This window comes from Cloeon dipterum, chromosome 2 (genome assembly GCF_949628265.1).
Source record: "Cloeon dipterum chromosome 2, ieCloDipt1.1, whole genome shotgun sequence".
Classification (NCBI taxonomy): Eukaryota; Metazoa; Arthropoda; class Insecta; order Ephemeroptera; family Baetidae; genus Cloeon; species Cloeon dipterum.
In genome coordinates this window covers 28,728,791-28,749,435 of record NC_088787.1, presented here as the reverse complement: position 1 = coordinate 28,749,435, position 20,645 = coordinate 28,728,791, and the positions used below count along the sequence as shown (strand labels likewise).

At 37.4% G+C, this 20,645-nt stretch overlaps 5 protein-coding genes across 5 annotated transcripts; all 5 read left to right on the top strand.

Moving 5' to 3' along the window:
* The first annotated feature begins 8,539 nt into the window (after positions 1-8,539).
* On the top strand, positions 8,540-10,250 carry LOC135936464 (uncharacterized). The gene is made up of 3 exons (XM_065479280.1): positions 8,540-8,701; positions 9,506-9,743; positions 9,829-10,250. Exons 1-3 carry the CDS (start codon positions 8,591-8,593, stop codon positions 10,056-10,058), a joined length of 579 nt encoding a protein of 192 aa, XP_065335352.1. The 5' UTR covers positions 8,540-8,590; the 3' UTR covers positions 10,059-10,250.
* Positions 10,251-11,556: 1,306 nt separating this feature from the next.
* On the top strand, positions 11,557-13,694 carry LOC135936858 (apolipoprotein D-like). The gene is made up of 3 exons (XM_065479845.1): positions 11,557-11,748; positions 12,418-12,655; positions 13,198-13,694. The coding sequence occupies exons 1-3, from the start codon at positions 11,626-11,628 to the stop codon at positions 13,431-13,433; spliced, it is 597 nt and encodes a 198-aa protein (XP_065335917.1). The 5' UTR covers positions 11,557-11,625; the 3' UTR covers positions 13,434-13,694.
* Positions 13,695-14,400: 706 nt separating this feature from the next.
* On the top strand, positions 14,401-15,834 carry LOC135936859 (apolipoprotein D-like). Its single transcript, XM_065479846.1, has 3 exons — positions 14,401-14,573; positions 14,632-14,878; positions 15,551-15,834. The coding sequence occupies exons 1-3, from the start codon at positions 14,466-14,468 to the stop codon at positions 15,787-15,789; spliced, it is 594 nt and encodes a 197-aa protein (XP_065335918.1). The 5' UTR covers positions 14,401-14,465; the 3' UTR covers positions 15,790-15,834.
* A 1,127-nt stretch (positions 15,835-16,961) lies between these two features.
* On the top strand, positions 16,962-17,835 carry LOC135936830 (apolipoprotein D-like). Its single transcript, XM_065479803.1, has 3 exons — positions 16,962-17,123; positions 17,178-17,421; positions 17,483-17,835. Exons 1-3 carry the CDS (start codon positions 17,022-17,024, stop codon positions 17,713-17,715), a joined length of 579 nt encoding a protein of 192 aa, XP_065335875.1. The 5' UTR covers positions 16,962-17,021; the 3' UTR covers positions 17,716-17,835.
* Positions 17,836-19,082: 1,247 nt separating this feature from the next.
* LOC135935660 (uncharacterized) lies at positions 19,083-19,936 on the top strand. The gene is made up of 3 exons (XM_065478147.1): positions 19,083-19,255; positions 19,318-19,567; positions 19,625-19,936. Exons 1-3 carry the CDS (start codon positions 19,154-19,156, stop codon positions 19,858-19,860), a joined length of 588 nt encoding a protein of 195 aa, XP_065334219.1. The 5' UTR covers positions 19,083-19,153; the 3' UTR covers positions 19,861-19,936.
* The last annotated feature ends 709 nt before the right edge of the window (positions 19,937-20,645 follow it).

The window sequence follows — 20,645 nt, the reverse complement described above, 5'->3', positions numbered from 1 at the left end:
TCCAGCGGAATTCTAGCCAATGAAATCACAGAAATGACCTTTGATTCCCAGCTAGTCAAATGAAATTTATTGTTGTGTATTTTATAAAAACGCTACAGGTTGTGAATAAATGGAGAAAAAGTACATATGCTTTTAAATCTGTTTCATTTTCTACACTGACAAACTATTGAAACATAAAAAGTTGCTGTATATTATTTTAAATTTCTCCTGATGGATTTTATACATATTAAGCTTCTTACAACCAGATTTTTCTTGCAAAATAAATATCTAAAAAAATAAAAATGTTTTGATTTCGTTTTGCAAAAGATAATATTTATTTTAAGGGATTTCTTAATTAAAATACTCATTTTTCACAACATTAAATCTCAAATCTTTCATGCTATATTACGTGTCGTGCTATTTATGAGTTAAAGCTACAACTATATCTTTACTATTTCCTCAAGTCCCTTTCAAATAATCTGCTATGCTGGTTAATTAGCTCATTGTGAATGCAGAGAAGAAGGTATCTAGTCTAGCGATGGGGTGAGAGTGAACAAATTATTGGACTAATGGTAAAAGAGCACCGACGGCAGGTATAGAGAGGTGTAATTGTATTTAACGCAAACGTTCCTTAAAGAAGATGGCTTGCTACATAAGGGATAAGGATAAGATACTATAATACGAGCTTTCATTTATGCAGAAATTCAGTGGACCCTTATACTCGATTGTTCTTACATTTGTTCTATATAGCAAATTTGATACAAGGAACATCAAAATTAAAAGAAAAGTAACGGAAGAAATGACAAACAGAGCTAGCAAATTTTTGCAAAAAAGATAGACTAAATGACACTTTTTTTGTACACATCCCACATTTGCTTTTTGCCCTTATTGCAAAGGAAGTGGAATTCAGCCAAGGTGCAGTCCTTGATTTCGAGTGGCAGGTAGTTCCATGGTTTTACCACCCTGAAGGAAAAGCTCACTTGCCAAAAACACTGCTCACAGGCGGGGTTGCAGAGATTTTGGTGCAACATTTTTGCTATCGGATCGTCCAGTGTTTTCTATTTCATTGGACTTGGAAGGAAAAAAAATTAAAATCATAATAAATATTCACAGGAATTCAAAATATGTGCTGTATCTTTAAGTTGGATTTTGACATGTAATTATTTTACTACACATCCCTTCAGCGCCCTATAAATTTATTGATATATACCTATCGCTTTAAGTATAGTAGTAGTTTTCTTTGCAGCACGTAAATTCAATTAACTTGGCAACATGCATAATGCATCTAGTCGCGACAAATGCAAACTTCCAACATGAAAACAGTTCAAGTGTGAAATTTTCAATGTCCATTTTTCTCATGTCGTCTTCTGAGTGAGAGCGATGGATAAGAATTCACTTGTAAAACCTATTCAGTACACAGAGTGAGAAGAATCTCTATGTGCGCAAAACTCTCTTCAGCGAAGGATCAGAAGTTGCTCGATCGTCAATTATTCAACAGAACAGCTCGCGAAGCACTTCTTTTTTGTCACACCAAGCTGAGACATTTGCTGTGCCGACTAGTTTTATTTTGTTTGGCCGATTTAAGTGCACCGAAGGAGAAGATGTATCAAGGGAGCAACACAAAGGTCGTTGCCACCAGATCAGCAACAACAATAATACAAAGGCGTGGCACACCAGATTGTTACTCCCGCAAACAGTTAGCGTTGCTGATTTTATTGCTGAGAGATTTTGCACAAAACTAACTGGTTTTGACGGGTCAGGTTTGTACGATCCGGTTTTGAAATCAAATTTACGGTATATGCAATTCATTGACATGAGCGGATTACTTTTGACATTTATGCACAAAGATAAAATTGTAATTCGTTACGCGTCCGGAAAAAAAGTAAATATGCATTGTGCGTCAGCGAACAAATGGTACATATGCATTCTGCGTCAGCGAACAAAAGGTAAACCTGCACTTTTCACGATTTTACAGGAGGAGGTTTTATTTGTTTGCTGACATTACCTAAAACTAACCGGTTTAACGACTCCAGACATTAAATTTGAGACTGAATGCCGCTCATTTCAAAAAATGATTCGACTTGATACATGCAACAGAAACGGAGAAATGGCACATTTCTCTGCCAGCATGCACGAGAGCCAGCAAATCAATCGATCAAATTTCAAAATTAAAATAGAAAGCGAAGCTGATAAACCGATTTCCACGACACAGAACTAATGCCAACCGATTTAACTACATAATACGACCGGTATTTAATGAATTAAAAAACCAATATAAGAAAGAAATCTGTCGATTTTTGACTTGAGCAAAAAATACGAGACTCTGGAACGCGTCTTTTTTCGTCTCTTAAATTAAAATAGCGATTGCAATTTGAGGTTGCGGCATCTGTTGACAATAAATTATCAAAAATAAATTGCAAAGTTTTCGTGCATTATCCATGAAGCACTCTGATAAATTGTGTCGCAACTAACCGCTTTTATCAAATAAAACGCATCACCAAATCTCGGGTTTGAGCCATCAGAATTGCAAAAATTGAACACCGTTTGGCTCGTCTCAACCTCCCCTAGACAGCCAACGGGTTTTGGGGGTGGTCACCTACCCCACCTACCCCACCAACCCCAATTTCTGCTTTTTTTCTACCTCTGGAACTTTGTGCCACCCGAATCTCGGGTTTTAGTGGTCCTATTTACAAAAAATACGTACTGTTTGACTAGTCTTTGAATGAACTAAGTAACTGAATTGGTTTGAAGAGGGCAATTACTCGTCAACGTCGTTCCAAGGTGTTGAAACGGACAAAAAATGCTAAATTTCCCGTTATTGAGGGGGTTAAAAGGGGGTTGGGGGTTGGTTGGTCCCATACCCCTTTATTGCACTTGGGTACGTCAAGACGAGTCTAACGGTATGCGGTTTTTCAAAATCAGATGATTAGAAGTTGAGATTTGGGCGATCATCGAGCATATTATTGCATCGCGTCTTGATAAAAAAAGCTTTGTGCACCCGAATCTCGGGTTGTGGTGGTCCTATTTACGAAAAATATGTACCGTTTGACTAGTTTTTAAGTGAACTAAGTAACTGAATGGGTTTAAAGAGGGCAATTACTCGTCAACGTCGTGCCAATGTGTTGAAACAGACGAAAAAATGCTAAATTTCCCGTTATTGAGGGGGTTAAATGGGGGTTGGGGGTTAGTGGGTCTCGTACCCCTTTAGTGCACTTTGGGACGTCGAGACGAGTCTAACGGTATGCGGTTTTTCAAAATCAGATGATTAGAAGTCGAGATTTAGTCGATCATCGTTTTTTAACAACCTCGAAAAACAAGGTTTTTCAAAATTTCCATTTTTTTAATAAAACGAAGAAAAACTCCAATCCAAATTTTAATGTTTTTAACTAAACTTTCTGTACTCTACAAAATGGCTATGGAAAAAATAAAAAATTTCAGTATATTCAATTTCAAATTCGAGTTTTAAATAAAAAATCAATTTTATGACCTTGACCTTTGACCTACCACTTTGAGGTCAATATAAAAGTTGTTTGCCATGTTGAGACGAGTTAAACGGTTTTTTAATTTTTGTTCTAGAACCATCCTGAGCAAAGTTACAAAGTACTCAAAATTCCCAGATTTTGACTTTCGAACGCCCGCAAAACCCGCAAAAATTAGAAATTCGGAGTTTTTTCAACTATTTTCTCGGTCAATTTAGGCAAATTTTGCGCAAAAAAAAATTCTTCAAAGTCCATTGATCCCTGGACAAAAATTTGTTGATTTTCACCTTTTTCACAGATTTTTGCAAATGACATCTTTTGTCAGGCTATAAGCTAAATTTAAATTTTCCTTTATTTGCATATAGATGTCACTAGTGATGAAAAAATGAGTCACCCCATGTATTTTGACCCGAATTTTTCATTGGTGGAATAAAATCGTTTTGCGTCAAAAGTGCATATTTACCATTTTCACGATTTACCTTTTGACAGATGTACCATTTGTCCGCTGACGCACAATGCATATTTACTTTTTTTCCGGACGCGTAACGTAATTGCATTAAAATTACCATTGTAAGTACAGAAAGGAATTTAAAATGTGCGACTTTTTATGAAGACGTGTACCTTGGTGCGACCAAACGCTAGTCGATTTCTGCCCAAACCCCTATTTTTTTCTTTCATTAAATGCATGTAAAAATTTACATTTATAGCAAACCAATTTTTTTTGGGTAGAGACTTCTGCTCTCTGCTTAGTGCAATCATTTTTATTCAAAATATGAATAAATGATATACATCATGATTCAGCAAATATGTAAATTTCAGGTTTACGACAGTTGCTTTGGTGATGGGAGTGCTACATTCTCAGTTGTAATTTTGATATTATATGTTCCAAAATATTCGGGAGAGTGTCTGGCTGGTTGGATGAGCCCGAAACTTGAATAGGGGCCTAATGGGTGAGGAGAAACAAGAGAAGTTAACGAGAAGCAAATGCACACACATCAAGGCTGGCGCTTTTATCACTTGAATGACGGGAGCATCCCCACTCATCTTTCTTTCGGCCGCAGAGAATTATCCGTCGTAATCAGCCTTTTTAATCATCGTGCAATCAGCTGTCTCTGATGGCTTTTCGCATGTCAAAAGTTGAAGTTCAAATGAAGGCGTAGAAACTTCTCGAGCAAAATTCTTTTGATTGCTTCTCATCAGCAATCAAGTTAATTTTTCGATGATATTGTGGGAAAACTGACTTTTAATTTTTTAGGCTTAGACATTATTTGTATTATTAGCTTGAATATCTCATAGAGTTATCCTAAAATTTTAAGATTGTGAAGTTTAATTATTATTTGCACTGCTTTAACAGATTAAAACGAAATTAGAATGAGTACGAAACAAGGTTCGAATTTTGAAATTAACTTAATCTTAATCACTGAAAAGAAAGTGAGTTGGCCAGTGCTGTGGCTGTTAATTTAGTAGTGTGGAATCTTAGGCTTGGACCTCTGTTCGCCCTGTGACTTTAGCTCCAAATCCCACAAATGGCACAAATCCGATTCTCACAATTATAATTATATATTGCTAATAACCAAAAAAACAGAACACTCAGCCCGAGATAATTGCGGAATTAGTTTCTAAATTTTGGCTCGGGCATTTAAGAAAAGAATTAATTTATTTTAAATCATTGCGTATTACAAAGATCGAGAAAATAGATTTGAAAATAAATATTGCATAAAAAGATCCTCACCGGAGAAAAATCACAGATAAACATCACCACATTTTTTTAAACATGTTAGGTTGATTTCATTTACAATTTTGCATTAACTAAACGTTTTTGAAGGTTAAATATATATAGCCACTGATATAGCAATGTAGAAAATTATTGTTGTTTAATTTAAAGCACCATTTTGAGATTACGTAATATGTATTTTTTAATTGCAAGGATAAATAAAGCACTTCTATATTTATTTGGCATAATTAGCATCTCTAAAACACATATTAAATATCAAGTCTGGTATGAGACCGCTTTCATTCAATTTAAATGCGCAATTTTCTGTAGCGTAGTGGATTTGTGCTCTCTCTGCAGAGCAGCAAGTGAACTGCTGCGCCCTTGCTACCCTAAAATCGATTTTACGCCCCTGCAGACAAGGGCGCTGAATTGGCGGATGCTGCGATCTGGGAGCGTCGCAACAAAACACCAACGCGCAGACATCTTCTCATATTCGCAATCAATTTAGGAAAATAAAATGCTTGAATTATTACATAGAGGATGGATTTGACCAATAGGTATTAATTATTTATAAAAATAATTTTAATTGATTCGTACAAAAAGATATTTTTGTTTTCATTATTTCATGGATTAAAACAATTTCAAAATGGTGACAGCACATGCAAAAATTTGCAAGTTCATAAAAATATCTGCATTGAACTGTTCGTTATCTAATAGTCAACTCAGTCTTCTTAGAAAAAAGGTACAACAATTCCAGGGCGAAGAGCGAATACATTTTTTATTGCGCGTTGAATAAAATGTATCATCAAATACTACTCACAAGAGGATTTAATTACATACTGGCAGTGGCAGCAGCGCGATAAAAGCAATTATTATCGTGTATGTAACAATTCGTGCTTATGTAAGTCGTCTCCATGCCGCGTATAATTGCAGCGAGAGCCATCAAGCGAGTAAAATTTCGCGTCGCGAGTGCGAAGTGCCGTGGAGAGAACAAAAAACTTATTTAATTCGCTCGAGCAACGCGTATGAGAGAGGCGCGTCTTTGTTGTGAGAAGGTGAAGGAAGGTACATCTGGAAAGGATGAGCTCTTTCTGTTGCCAGGCAGATGCGCCTGCTCAGGTTGCGTTCCCTGGTAACAGACTAGGCTGCGAGATAAATCACACCACTACCAACGACCGCGTCTGCACATTTCGGCTCTCGCGAACATTCGATGTACCGACCAAAGAGCACACATGACGCCTCGCGAAACGAAAGTGTTGACTCATTTTGCAAGTCTGTCGTGGTTTTCACGTTCTGCTAGTCATAGCGATATGTGTATTTTGTTTAACTTTATTCCATTTTTTTCAAGTTCGAATACTGCACATGAGTAATTTGCTGCTCTCTGTCCATGCATTGTATAATTAATCGCATTATGATATGTATGTGGTTAATATTATGAAGTTAATAAATGCTACATATAAAAATATTTCAAGCATGTTTTACTTGATGCAAATAATGCCTAAATCTGGATTGGTACGATCATTCTATTTCGTACCATCTTATAACATAGATATTAAAATTTCAAAGCAGCGGAATGTTGCATTTTTTATTATCATTGCTCGTTAAGTTCATCCAATTGCGAGGGACTCAAAATTGGAACTTTCGACGTTAAATTTGTATTCATAATTGGTGGCGCATATTACGTTTAACAAAAGCTCTATGTCATGCCGCATGCCCGTGGGCAATACGTCGATTTATGATTTAACATGTATTGTAAAAAGTACGATTAACGATAAAACATCTTTTGCCAAGAACATGATAGCATAAATTTATTTCAGTTGTAAACAAGGCACCAACTATATCAAAAAAGTCAAATTTTATTTTTTAATGAAAAAATATTTATTTAATGATATTACAATTACTTTATTTTTGATAATATGCGCTGAATATTTCTTCGCAGAACAAATGAATGAAAAAAGAGACGAAATCAGTTAATTCAGTTAAATGGGATATAAATAGTATTGCGTAATGTTCTGAGCCATCAATGTAACGCATTTTTTAAAAATCCTGAGCGGCTGGCCGCCCGGCAATTCTTAATTTTCCTTTGGATGCTTCCATCGTAAATATCTTTCGAGTGCTCTTTGGCGAACGCTTTTGACAAGTGACTTTAGAAGATGCAGAGAGATAAAATAATATATGAATCTACAGAGCGACCATTCTTCTCTGACGAACGGTCAACGCACTCTTGCCCTTTAAAAATTCTCTCGCCCGAAATCACGATCTCTTGCATTCGCCGCATGATTAATTTTCTCAACTCCCTCTTTTTATTTCACATGCACGAGATGGTGAACGCAAATGGGCATCTCGATCATTAGAGGTTTTTGGCTGCTGCAGAGAGAGAGAGAGAGACTCTGACATTCGTTTGATTAAATATTCTAGAACTTTCTAAATCTGTACCGTAACACCGAATTTATTATTGGCTGATTGTGAGGCAGAAATTGACAAATAAATATTAAACAAATGAAAATATTTTGTGAGAAAAATCATTCAACTCATATTAATTTTGCTGTACACATATTCTTAGCTCTCTTTTTGGAAAATTTTTATATGAGAATTTCTTGCTCAAGTAAAAATCAGTATTACACAAAATAATGTAGCAAAGTCAAGCTTATCAATGGCCCTCCTATATAATTTCATATCTTTATTGCAGATAAGTATTGAGTAAAGCCGCTCTATCCCAAACGTATTTATATTCAAACAAAGAAAAGATTTCAAGATTTTAATTTGAATCTTAGAGAAAATCAGCTTGTTAGAAATATAAATAATAAATATCCCAGTGAGTTTGTTTACATGTTGCTAAAGCGGCCGGGCGACGAATATTTTTTGTAAAGTGCTTTTCTCATATAGGCAAATTTTAAATTACTCTATTTTTACAGCTTATATGCAGAAAATATCACTTACCAAAATTATTACCTCATTTAAATAGGAGAAAGAATTATATAATTATTATTTTTAAGTGACATTTAGGGAACATAGTGTGCTGTTATTTTGCAAGGCCATTTAAATTGCAAAAAAAACAATGGGAGATGAAGGAGATAAATGTATAAGGAAAAAGTTGAATTAATTTTAACCTTCAGTAAAGCAAAAAGCAAATTAAGGATCATCCACCACATTGTCTGCTGTTGGCAACCAAAAAGAAACCTACAAATTCACACAACATAAAGCATGAGCGGCAAATTCTTCTTCTCTGCACGGTGATAAGGCTCGGAGCACACGCGGTCCTCCCACCCATCCTGATGCCCATCTCGGTGTTGCTCTCATCCAAGGTCAATGCCAAAAGGTGTTGTGAGCCGGTTCTCCTGATGCTCTGGCTCTTGTATAAAAGGACCTGCCGGCCGGTGTCTCGTCCCACATCAGGCCAACAAGTCGTTCAGCCAACATGAATAGCTACATTGTTGTCCTTGCCGCCCTGCTGGCCGTCGCTACCGCTGACCACCACTTTAAGAGGTGCCCCTGGACCATCGGCAAATTCCCATTCGACGAGGCTAAGGTGAGACAAAAATTCTCCGTCGTGTTTGAATTCGGTTCGAAATTCGGTTCTCAAATTGAAATCGGAGACGGAGCGAGTAATTTCTTTATTTATCGCCGCACGCTCATTGAAATCAGTAGCGGAGAGGAGATTGTATTTATGCAACGCGCCTCGCACGCGTGCTGAATGAGAAAGAGCGTCCCGCCCAGCCGCTCCGTTCTCATCTCAAGCGAAATATCAGCTCTCTTCTTTTTACGTGCGCGGCTTCGTTAATTCCGAGCGCCTCCTTTTCGAACGAACACCCTTCTTTTCGCCCTCGATTCACTGCAGTTTGACTATTTCGAGGCCCCGGTATCATTTGAATTGGCGCCGATCGATGCGGCTTTTGCCACACATGCACACGCAAGCAATCAGTCGTGTCCTGTGTGTAATTGCTCGCTGCCTTAATGGAGCAGTCAATCAATTATCACTCTCGAGCAGTCTACTGCCTTTTAGCTGCTCGATTACGTGTCAGTCAAAGCACAGCAGGCTGACGATTAGTGCGGACTAGGCAAAGTACTTGAAACACATGAGCACCTTGTTCAAAGCGACGCAAATTAGTTTCCAATTAGTAGCTGTGAAATTTAATTTACACAAACAAAAAAATCATCGCTATAGTTTTTCCTTTATGCGATTGATCATTCTATTTTCGCCCTTTTAGCGGGTGCCTAATGCGATCGGTTCCATTAGAGGACGCTCGTTTTCCTTCAGCAATTGAATAGAAAAGCAATCTGGCACGCACTCGCAGCTTACGAGTAATCATCATTACTTTCTTCTGTCACACAGTTCGCCGGAGAATGGAACGCCGTCGCCTACTTGCCCAATGAGAAGTTCGGCGAGAAGAAGTGCACCAAGCTGAGCGTGTCGTCCTTCAAGGGCGAGTCTGGTACCACCCTGAACTACAAGTTCACATACATCCAGGACGGCAAGAACAAGGCTGGTGAGATGATCACCTTCAGCAAGGGTGATAAGGGAGCCATGGCCTACGCCACCTACAAGAAGGAGGAGGCTAGCAGTTTCTCTGGTAAGCATAAAAATAAATTACGAATAGAAAGAATTCGCCGTGAGTTTTCTTCTATAATTTATTTTGTCATATTTTTCCGTTTCAGCCGTGTACAAGCAGGCTATTGTGGCCACCGACTACGATACCTACGCCGTGTTCCTCGCTTGCAGACCCACCTTCAACGAGGAGACCAAGGAGTTCGGTCGCGACCTGCACGCCACCATCCTCAGCCGCACCACCACCCTCCCTGAGGAGAAGCTGAAGACCCTGAAGAGCCTTCTCACCAGCTACGACATCGAATATGATAGCATCAAGCTGGCCGACAACTCTTGCTAAATTTAACATGACGACTCCCGCTAAGAAAACTGGACTGAAACTTGACTAAGAAACAAAATGCATTTAAGCGCTCATAGATTGTGTAGTTTTTAATGGAACAAACTGAAGATTTCGAGTTAATTTTTTTACGAAATGATAAAATGACCTGAATGTGAGAACTCTTTTATAATTAAAGACAAAAAACCCAAAAAATGTTGCTCTTTGATTTTTTAAAGATATTTGCCACCAGGGAAAATCATACAACCATCAAAAAGTTGTGACGCTGTAGATAAAAAATATGTAAAAAGAAGTAATACCACGATCGTTCATTGCACAAAATAGACTTAAAATATTTGAACAAATTTCGAAAATTTATGGAACTCAATAATACACCTTGACAGATTTTAAAGTATAAATATATGCCTTAATTTCCTAATATTTTAAGAAAATAAATTATTTTACTTACTAAAAGCTGATAGGTCTCGCCTATGAATCGTTCATTGATATACTGATTTGAAATATTGTAATTAAAAATAAACTATTGAAGTCACGTGAACAAAGATCAAAATGACAATCAGTAACTGCATGAGTGCGAAACAAAAAATTGAGTCGACGTAATTGTGTGCCACACAAGTAAAAAAAATTATTATTTAATACAAGCACTTAAAATTTAGAGTAGATTTGATGAAAATCTTAAAACTATCAATATCATGTAAAAGTCTCCTAACTTATATGAATTTTAATTATTAAACACAAACAATTACAAGCGTTAGAATTTATTATTGGCAACAGTTAATATAAATAAATCTTGAAATCATCCCATTGAATATTACGTTATAGCTGTGTTATTAGATCTACTAATTCTAAAAGTTTCTTGTATATTTATTTTTAAATTTTCAACGTATCAGAGTCACATGATGATAGAATTTAAGGAGTTCTGTGAATTTGCGTTGACCTATTTCCTCCTACTCAGGTAATATTTTACGCAGTTATTTGTTGATATAAACTCGTTTCAATTGAAAAATATCCCACAAACAGGAAAGTGTTCTTCACATAAATTGCGTTCAATCTATATTTTTGTTTCATGAAAAAAAACACGCGATATTTTAAATACACAATGGTATAAAACGTATCACTCTAACCCTGGAACAAATTGCTAGTTTTAAAATAACAAAAAAACGGATATTTTATCAGAACGAAAACATGTTATTATAAAACTAAAATTTTAATTTTCGCAAAACAAAAGTGCCACATAATTTGAATGGGAAAATCTAAATTTGCAATTAGATATGCGTTACAGGATCAACGACCTCGATTAACCGAAAGAGGAAAGAGAATCACTTTGCAAACGCCAATGTCACTCTGGCAAACAATGCAGAGGCGAAAATGGCACTTAATCAGTGGCTCCGCTTGGCACCTCTTGGGGGTCAACCTGAATAGAATTCGTCGCTATTATTTAACACGGGGCAAATGCTCAAATACTCAGCGCAGACAAAGATATAAAAGGCTGCGGCACGTGAAGCGCTTTTCACTCGTTCTTCAGCGTCGCGGGAAGAGCAGCCAGCCTTATAGCCTGAGAGCAGTAATAATGAAATTCCTGGTGCTCCTTTTTTGTGTGCTGGCCGTCGTGGCTGCTGGGAAGAACAAGAACAAGGCTTTCGTCAGAAAATGTCCAAAGGTTTTTGGCAAGACGCCGTTCGACCAACAAAAGGTGCGTATTTCCTTTTCGATTTCATTTGAAAAACGTTGCTTGGATTAACTTGCAGTGCCTCTTTCATAATATATCATAGATCAAATCTAAACAAAATATAAAATAAAAGCATTCACAAAAGACTCAAAATAGATTAACTCTTTTTAAGTTTTTAACCGTTCCATTGCTTTTAAGATTGGCTGGGAGGGCTGGAACTAGAACTCAAAGTTAAGCCGAACTTCTATAGCTTAAATTTTTGCTGTTGTTACGTTGAGTTCATAATAAGTTTTTCTGCGGAGAGTAAAAAATATGTTTCGTAAAAATCTTCTCATCTAGAAAACATGCCCCGTTTGGAGAGGCTTAACGAAGTTTTTAATCTTGCACACTAATATACAAGTAAATTTGGCTAGATAGGTGAATAACGTTTATCATATTTTTCTAAATTAAAATTTCCAGATTGCTGATGATTGCTTGATCAAGTAAAAATGAATTTTGAACCAAATTTTGTCTGTTCTAATACACGAATGACAAAAAGCATTTATTAACAAGACTTAATCTTGGTTATGTAAAGAAGGCTTATCAAATCAGTTATTGTGAATCATGCTTAAAATTTTATTCCGTTGCTCCTGACTTCAATTCCTGTTAGTGACGGGAGCTGATGGTTTTCTTCAAAATATATTGATCTTTCAGTTTGCTGGACTTTGGCACATGATCTCGTACATGGAGACGGAACTGACCGAAGAGAAGTGCGCCAGGATGAATGTAACCGTGAAGACGACTGAAGACGGAGCGACCATCCTCGACTACCAGCTGCCGCACAAGACGCTGGACGGCTCACTGAAAACGGACGAAGTCTACAGCGTGGCGGAAAAGGGCAAAACGGCCGAGTCGTTTGCGGTGTTCAAGCAGGAAGGCGGCCAGTGGTCAGGCAAGTAGTGCACCGAATTTACAGCCGACGACCCTCCAAATTAATAACCTGAATACAACGGCATACACGGACTATTAAGATAAACCAAGCACTCCGATATTGCTGCTTTCAAGTCTCTAGCAGCCTGAGAGAGTAATAAGCTTAAATTTGGCGCAGTTCGAGAGGCAGAATGTTGAAAATCAGCTTGTATCGTTAACTGATTGTACTGGTGTGGTTTTGCATGAGAGACGAATCAAATGATTCCGAACATTGAGTATATTTTAAATGGAATAATTAAAATGGAAAAGCCTCTTTTCGCATAAAGTGAAAGATCTTTTGGTTCTAAAGTCCTGTAGTTAATTTCCAGTTGAATTATTAAAACATAGAATCTGATTTGCGGTAAAACGGTATCGTTGAAAGTAAATCAACATTTAAGAAACACATAACTTTTACTTTCAGACAGTGCAATCGAGTTTATTTTTAAAACTCTCGTTTGAAATGTTTGCATATTTAAATTTAAAAAAATTAAAATAATAAATCTGACATGTGGTTCTCCATTACAGATCCCTACAAAAAGTATATTGTGGCCACGGACTACAACACCTACGCCATCACAATCTCCTGCAAAACAATTTTCAACGAAGAAAAGATGAAGATGGACCGCTCTATGTGCGCTCACGTTTACTCAAGAAATACAACCCTTCCTCAACAAACGCTGGAAATTCTGCACAACATCATGAGTAGCTACGACATTGACACTGCATCAATGAAAATTATGGATCACTCTAATTGTCAGTAGAGTTAAATATTAAACACTGCTGGTGTTTGCAGAGCGGGAGAACTAAAGCGAAAAAATTTCATTTTTATACCGTGCTTCTAGCAAGACAAATAAATTTTAAAATTTAGAACGTTTGATATTTAAATATTTTTCCCATTCGCTGTGGATTTATGAATTCACTTCATAAGTTTTAAAGTAAAAAGGAAATTTACTCAATGACCTTAAAAAATTACCCTTTAACCCAACTGGTTTAACTGAATAAATATTCGTACTAAAAAAATAGTACTGTGTATATATGTTAAAGGCTCAACAACTTTCATTCAAACCAGTTAAATCAAGTTATTAAATTCAATGATCGTATTTTTGGTGAAGAACTATGATAGCAAGGATGTCCCTAAAATGATACTTAATAATTTATATATTGTTGTTTATTCTCTTCCAAGTCTCAAGTACATTAATGTTAAAAAATTGTCATAAATTCAAATTAAGATGAGAAGGATTCAAAGCTATAGTGAAAAACTCCATGAATGGCAGATCTTTAAATTAATATGGGTTCAATTTAGATAATTAAAAATATAAAATACTGTCAGATTGGTAAAATTCTTCATGTTTTTTGTAGAAGCAAGATACATTACAAATGAGTAGATGTAATTTTTTATAGTTTGTCAATTATCCATTAATATACCACAATAATAGTAATTGGACTCTAATGAAAATGTAATTAAGATCCATTTCCATCAAACAAAAATAAAATTGCTTAGAAACAGACCTTTGGATGCTATATTATATAGATTTAGCAATTCATGTCTGAAAGAAAAACAGTGAACAAGCGTTTAATTTAAATGATGCATTCTCGTTTTATGTTCTTTCTCCATCTTAAAGTACGCACAATTGATATTTATCATTTTTAGCTGGCTTTAACGATCATATTTCTAAATGCAGTTCAAAAGGCCAAAGAGCAATGCATGCGATATGCTTGGTGCGATAAAATCATTCGCGTTCGTTTTCAGTCAGGAGTCAAGCACCGAGGCAACAACAAGCGTCTGAGCCAAAATGAGAGCGGCTTTTGCATTATTCGCGATTTTCTTATCGCTTGCGCCCGTATTCTCAGAAGACACGTGCCCAACATTTTCTTACATGAAACCGTTTGACGCAGCAAAGGTACGACAAATTAGAAACCCCTATTTAAAAAAAAATGTTCACACCCAAAATTGCATAGTACGCAGGTAAATGGTACAGCGTGGCGTACAAAGAACACCCAACGCATCCAGGACAGATGTCATGCGGAAAAATCGAGATTGCCCACAGCAAAAACGTGGCGGGGAAAGATACCCTAGTCTACAAATACAACTACGTCGAGAACGGCCAGCTGGGCACCGCGCACAAGGTGGCGCAGGCGTTGCATTCTGAGAATCCGGGCAGATTTCAGAGCGTGTGGCGAATGGATGGCGCCAGCACCTGGTCCAGTGAGTGGTTTTTTTCCAAAATATTAATTATATCAGTCCATTGGTGAATTGTTAATTTTTAATTATATTTCATTCTTGATCAATCTTTTCAAATTTGTCAATTTCTTATCTCTTTGGGTGAATTTTTTCAGACACAACTCTTTTGATTCGTAAATAAAGTTCAAATGAAACCTGCACTTTAAAAACGGAAAACGTGAAAAAAACCGGTTGGCTTGCATTGTTAAAGGATTCTCAGGAGAGCCGAAGCAATGGGATATATTTGAATATATCGCTGGGATCTATATATCTAATGTCAGACATAGTAGTGACTATAAATGCTCAAATAGCTTAACTGGCTGGAAGGCGCACCGGCGCCGACTCGCCACTTGCTGTTTCCGCACCTCTCCAGCGGCTTTAGGGACGAATGGTTGGCGTTTCAATAAAATGCCTTGGCTGTGGGCAGTCGAAAAGATGGCCACATTGGGCCCAAAAGCTCCTCTGCGGCCACTCGGGCCCCCATGTTATCCTCTCGGCGGTCTTATGGGACCCGGTGAGCTCATAACCCACGGGATGTGCTGAGCAGAGGCTCTAAAATAAAAAGATTTACTGCTTTTTAATTTGTTGCACATTTTAGTTCCTTCAATTTGCTTTGGTGTAATCAGGAGATCATGTGTGAATTAATTTTTTTCACAGGCAATTATGAATCAAGCGTCATTGTCACGGACTATGAAAACTACGCCGTTGAAGGTGTGTGCGCCCACTACTATCTCGAACAGAACAACACGTTCGTCAGGTCATACTACTCGCAGATCATGAGCAGGACACCGTCCCTGCCTCCTCAAAGCTTGGAATTTCTGAAGGCAATCCTAGTCAGCAATGACATTCCACTGGCATCCATAAGAAACATTGATAGCTCATCTTGCAACAATTAAGCTTGGAAAAATTCTGATTTTAATAAAGAAAAATACATGTATGAATCGTTATGATTATTATTTGAGTTGGTTATTAACCGATCTGGTTTTACAACTTGATATATATTGAACAAATTTATTTGTAAAAGAATAAAATAATAACAACCATAGTAAAATTATTAATGAGAGTAAAAATTAAGACCATGAAAGCTAACCCTTAGATGCATTTAGCATTTTCAACTATTTTTCACTTCAGGTGTTATTTCTCTTGCTTAAATAGACGAAAAGAAACCCATTTAAGAAGTAATTAGATTGAAGGAAAATGCAAAATAAAACTAGTGGAAGCACGAATAACTGAAAAAGCAATATCATATGTTACACTGAAAAATAATTACCATTTTTCTAAAAAGTTTCGATACACAATTTTTGGCTGCTTTGTTTGAAAAATATTTTAGGAGCAAATAAACTATATCAAAAGTCCGCTTGCATTTTGCCATGATCCATATTTTTTTAATTTCCTCTTTTAGATTAATTTTGCAAGCGGGAGTAATAAAAATTATGCTTGCACCTAGAGAAAAAAGTAATTATAGCAGTGAATTGAATTTTTTTTCTAATAAACTGTTTTTTCCAATATGAAAATAATCGCGACATGTAACCGCCTTGGTGGAAGTGAGACACGGAAAGCACCTCGTATTGATCAACACGTGGAGATGAATTAATAATTAGGCCCGTCGTTTCATCTGTCAGGAGGAGCAGGGAGCACGCGCGCGTGTCTCTTCGGTATCAAAAAGCCTTTTGCATTATTCGCACAGAGAGAGCAGATCGTCGGCGCGCGCTCGAGATGCGAAACACAATAAACCACTTGATATTACAATCATACCAAATTGAAATGGGATCGCAGCGTGAACGTGTGACGTCAAAGTAGACGCGCCAATTCAATGTGCCGCATAAATTAGCGAAGACCCTGCGAGCACGCTTCTTATGCAAGGTACGCGCGGCCCAAAGAAACAATGCGAGATTCGCCTTCATATCCGAGTCAAACAAGACGGAGTGGTAGACGAGCTCGGGATTTGATGGTAATTGATGGAAAATTACAATGTGGCTTTGTCTGCCTGGTGACAGAGCCGACTAGGTCCGGGTGATTGCCCCACCCACGACCGGCCAAGGGCACAGGATCGGTTATAAAAGTGGCCAGTTCTCCCCGTGGCAGGCACACTGACCGCTCCGCACTGAGAGATCAATCGCAGCACAAGATGCTCCGATTCTGTTTCCTCCTGCTCGCTGGCCTCGCGGCTGCTCAGGCCATTGAAAGGTGCCCTTTGCTCGCTTCAAAGAATCCTTTTGATCCCTCGAAGGTAATTTACTCTTCTTTTGTTGATGAATATACTCATCAACTTGATAATTTCCAGTTCGCTGGTCACTGGCACTTGCTGGGCTACAACCACCGCGCTGACCATCCTGAGATCGTTCGTTGCCAAAAGATCGATGTTGTGAGTGCCGAGGTCGACGGAAAGGTCACCGTCACCTACAACTACGATTACATCCAAAACGACAAGCCTACGAAGTCCCAGATCATCTCCCAGGCCTTCAGGCCCGGTTTCCCTGGACTCTTCCTCGGCTCCTGGAAGGGCGAGAACGTTCCCACCTGGTCAGGTGTGTAACCACATCATTTTTCGTGTTGATAATTATACTATTTCCAATTTTTCTTTCCTAGAGCCCTACGTGACCTCGATCTTGGCCACCGATTATGAAAACTACGCTATCGTTGTGGCGTGCGCCCCTCAGTTCGACGCCGAGACCAAGACCTTCGGCAGATCCTTGTACGCCCAGATCCTTGGAAGATCCACTTCCCTCAGCGAGGACACCTACAGTACCCTGAAGAACGTGCTCAGCGGTTACGACATCAGCATCGACCTCATCAAGAACATCGATAACACCAACTGCTAAGTCCGATGCCACGACTGAACAATCCGAAATGCATTTCCTGAAAATGTTTTACATCATAACTGAACAACCAGCAACTGATAAGCAGTAATGATACATGACAATAAAAGAATTTAAAAAGAATTTGAAATTTTCATTTGAAAAGCATCTATTTTAAGATAAAATAAAATATAAGTGTGATTAGTTTGCGAGTGCTATTTTAGTATGCAATTGAATAATAAAAAATAGCAAAATGGGATTTATCTTAAAAAGAGCTCTTTAAATTTTCTTTCCAAAAAAATGAATACTAAACATACAAAGTGCAATATCATGGAATGAATAATATGGAAAGAACTCAAAAATTATTTATACACGTTACTTCTAAAAGGCTACAGTTATTTCAGAGTTGCGCTTGTGTGTGAGGTGCATTATGCAGTATTGAGAAGAAGATTGCGATTGCCAGACAAACAGTTTTTGCGGCAAAAAAGTATATTAAAAATCAAAGTTTTTTTTTTGATAAATTGCATAGTTCACAAAGAAATCAATATTCAGCCAGCAATCAGAACATGCAATTTTTAAATATAACAATTTGTATTTTAAACATATTTTTCTCTTTATTTCATTAAAAATTTTCGTTAATTTTGTGGGAGTCTCGCCATGGGACACTTCAATACGAGGAGAGTCGAAACAACCTCACGAAACTGATCAAGCAGCGAGGCAGCGCTATCTCGCTTGGTATAAATGCTCAGCAAGCGGCCAACAAGGGAGTCAGCTCGAACCTCCGAAAGTGCGCACACTTCAGACGCCACTGAGTAAAACCCCCCTTGAACATGTTGAAATTTATGACTTAAGTAAGGCCAAAAAATATCCACCAATTGCTGTCATTTTTTTTCTCCGACAAAAATTTTGGAAGCATATTCACATTACTTTGTTTCAGCACAAATTTAAGTAATTTTGTCAATTTTTTATCTTATTTATTGCGTCCGTGTGGTAACTTAAGAAGTTGGTTATGTAAGTCAACATTTTGAAACAAGCAATTCATTATCAATATTTTTGTCAGTTGCTACCCAAAAAGCTCGGTAAAAAAACTGCCGATCGAATTAAATTTTTAGGTCAACGGATCGATGCTGAGATTAAATGATATTAATTGCATAATTAACGCAAAAACAAATGCACGTAGTGAATTGAACTTTTAACGACATAACTCAGATCGGATTGATAATTTCATAAAAAATATAGTTATTTGTGTTGCATTTAATAAACCCTTTTTTAACAATAGGAGGATTCGTGGTAGCCCTGCTTTTTTGTGTTTGACTGCAGTGACCGGACACAGATCAAATGGGCAAACAATTGTTAGCAATTTTCGCATTAGCAAGGATCCACTCAGCTCAACGAGTTTAACCAGCACGGCAATCGTGGAGAGCGGCTGACCCGGCAGATCCCGAGAGATCAACTCGCCGATATGCTGCATCTGGACGCGCTCTTTTTGCTCCTCCTCGCGCACTGCTCGCTGGCAAGTTTTTGCCCCGAGTTGGAAGGAAAAACGGACTTTGATGCCGAAAAGGTACGTGAGCAGCTAGAATAATCCATCGGCACTTTTAATTATTAATCATTTCTGTCGCGCAGTTTAGCGGTCACTGGTACTACGCCGCATACAACATCAATGCAAACCGACCGTGGACGATCAAATGCGCCGAGTTCAATGTGACCGCCAGCAAATCAAGCACTTCCGGCTTGAACAAGCTTGCCTACCTCTACAGTTACATATCGAATGGTAGGAAAATCTACGTCACCATGAAAACGGAGAACTTCGACCCTGAGTTACCTGGTCTCTTCTATAGTGCCGGAAAGAGAATTCAGTCCGACTTTTGGTCAGGTTTGAAAATCATTTCCTTTATTAACAGCATAATTTGGTTTTGATCTATAAATTTAGACGTGCACGAGGCGGCGATCGTGGCGACCGATTACGAAAATTATGCTGTGGCGATCTTGTGCTCCCCGGTCTTCAACATTGATAAGAAAAATTTTGAGCCATCATTGTGGGGATATATTTGGTCAAGGTCGAGATCACTTGACGACCACACATTCGGCGTATTGAAGAATGTTCTGATAGATAACGGAGTAGACGTAACTTCCATTGTCGATTCTAGAAATGAAGTTGGATGTTAAACTTTTCAACTCACATCAAGTACAATTTATGCTACATTGTGCAAATTTCTAATGAATAAAGGCAAACTTTCTATAATTACTAGTTTTTTTGTAAACACATAATACAAAATTGGGTCTTTTTTAAAGGATTGAGTGTAGGTTGTTATAGCGATTTTAAAAATAATGCGCCCATTCCGATTGTCCATTATGTTATCGAGGACATCAAAAAACTTATTCGCTGGAAATTTCAGTCAGATAAAGCTAATATACTGTATGTAGTTCTGCTGTAAACCAGCACTCAAAGTAACGCGAATAAAATTCGTAATTTGGATTTTTATTATATCATCTCCGCTCCAAATTGGAATTTAGAGGTAATTTTTTAACAACCTAACTTAATTTTTGATGAAAAACATATATTCTCTAAGAAAATATTTTTATCTCTAAAAATAAGGTAAATAATTTTGTAATATACTGCTTTTTGATTACTTTTTTGAGTAAAAGTTAACTAAGATGCCCTAATTATTTAAAACATAATGGTAAAGGGCAAGAGATGAGATTGTTATTTTTTCAACAGATATCGGAGGTAAAAAAACTAAAAAAAAATAATTTTTCAATTTTCGCTATTATTTCCACCGATAAATCTCGGGTTCTAACCGTCACAATTATTGCAAAAACTGCATACCATTTGACGGATGATATCCTCATCAACATAATGTAAATATATGAATGGGCTACTTTTAAAATCGCGTAACAATTAACCTCATTCCTATAAAAAAAAACACCAAATCATGGTTATATCGTATTAA

Excerpts from the sequence above, each read along its gene's own strand:
- LOC135936464 (XM_065479280.1), top strand. The coding sequence starts at position 8,591 with ATGAATAGCTACATTGTTGTCCTTGCCGCCCTGCTGGCCGTCGCTACC. Across the intron at positions 8,702-9,505 it reads TCCCATTCGACGAGGCTAAG|TTCGCCGGAGAATGGAACGC; the intron begins GTGAGACAAAAA and ends TCTGTCACACAG. Across the intron at positions 9,744-9,828 it reads GGAGGCTAGCAGTTTCTCTG|CCGTGTACAAGCAGGCTATT; the intron begins GTAAGCATAAAA and ends TTTCCGTTTCAG.
- LOC135936858 (XM_065479845.1), top strand. The coding sequence starts at position 11,626 with ATGAAATTCCTGGTGCTCCTTTTTTGTGTGCTGGCCGTCGTGGCTGCT. Across the intron at positions 11,749-12,417 it reads CGCCGTTCGACCAACAAAAG|TTTGCTGGACTTTGGCACAT; the intron begins GTGCGTATTTCC and ends TTGATCTTTCAG. Across the intron at positions 12,656-13,197 it reads GGAAGGCGGCCAGTGGTCAG|ATCCCTACAAAAAGTATATT; the intron begins GCAAGTAGTGCA and ends TCTCCATTACAG.
- LOC135936859 (XM_065479846.1), top strand. The coding sequence starts at position 14,466 with ATGAGAGCGGCTTTTGCATTATTCGCGATTTTCTTATCGCTTGCGCCC. Across the intron at positions 14,574-14,631 it reads AACCGTTTGACGCAGCAAAG|TACGCAGGTAAATGGTACAG; the intron begins GTACGACAAATT and ends AAAATTGCATAG. Across the intron at positions 14,879-15,550 it reads TGGCGCCAGCACCTGGTCCA|GCAATTATGAATCAAGCGTC; the intron begins GTGAGTGGTTTT and ends TTTTTTTCACAG.
- LOC135936830 (XM_065479803.1), top strand. The coding sequence starts at position 17,022 with ATGCTCCGATTCTGTTTCCTCCTGCTCGCTGGCCTCGCGGCTGCTCAG. Across the intron at positions 17,124-17,177 it reads ATCCTTTTGATCCCTCGAAG|TTCGCTGGTCACTGGCACTT; the intron begins GTAATTTACTCT and ends GATAATTTCCAG. Across the intron at positions 17,422-17,482 it reads GAACGTTCCCACCTGGTCAG|AGCCCTACGTGACCTCGATC; the intron begins GTGTGTAACCAC and ends TTTCTTTCCTAG.
- LOC135935660 (XM_065478147.1), top strand. The coding sequence starts at position 19,154 with ATGCTGCATCTGGACGCGCTCTTTTTGCTCCTCCTCGCGCACTGCTCG. Across the intron at positions 19,256-19,317 it reads CGGACTTTGATGCCGAAAAG|TTTAGCGGTCACTGGTACTA; the intron begins GTACGTGAGCAG and ends TCTGTCGCGCAG. Across the intron at positions 19,568-19,624 it reads TCAGTCCGACTTTTGGTCAG|ACGTGCACGAGGCGGCGATC; the intron begins GTTTGAAAATCA and ends CTATAAATTTAG.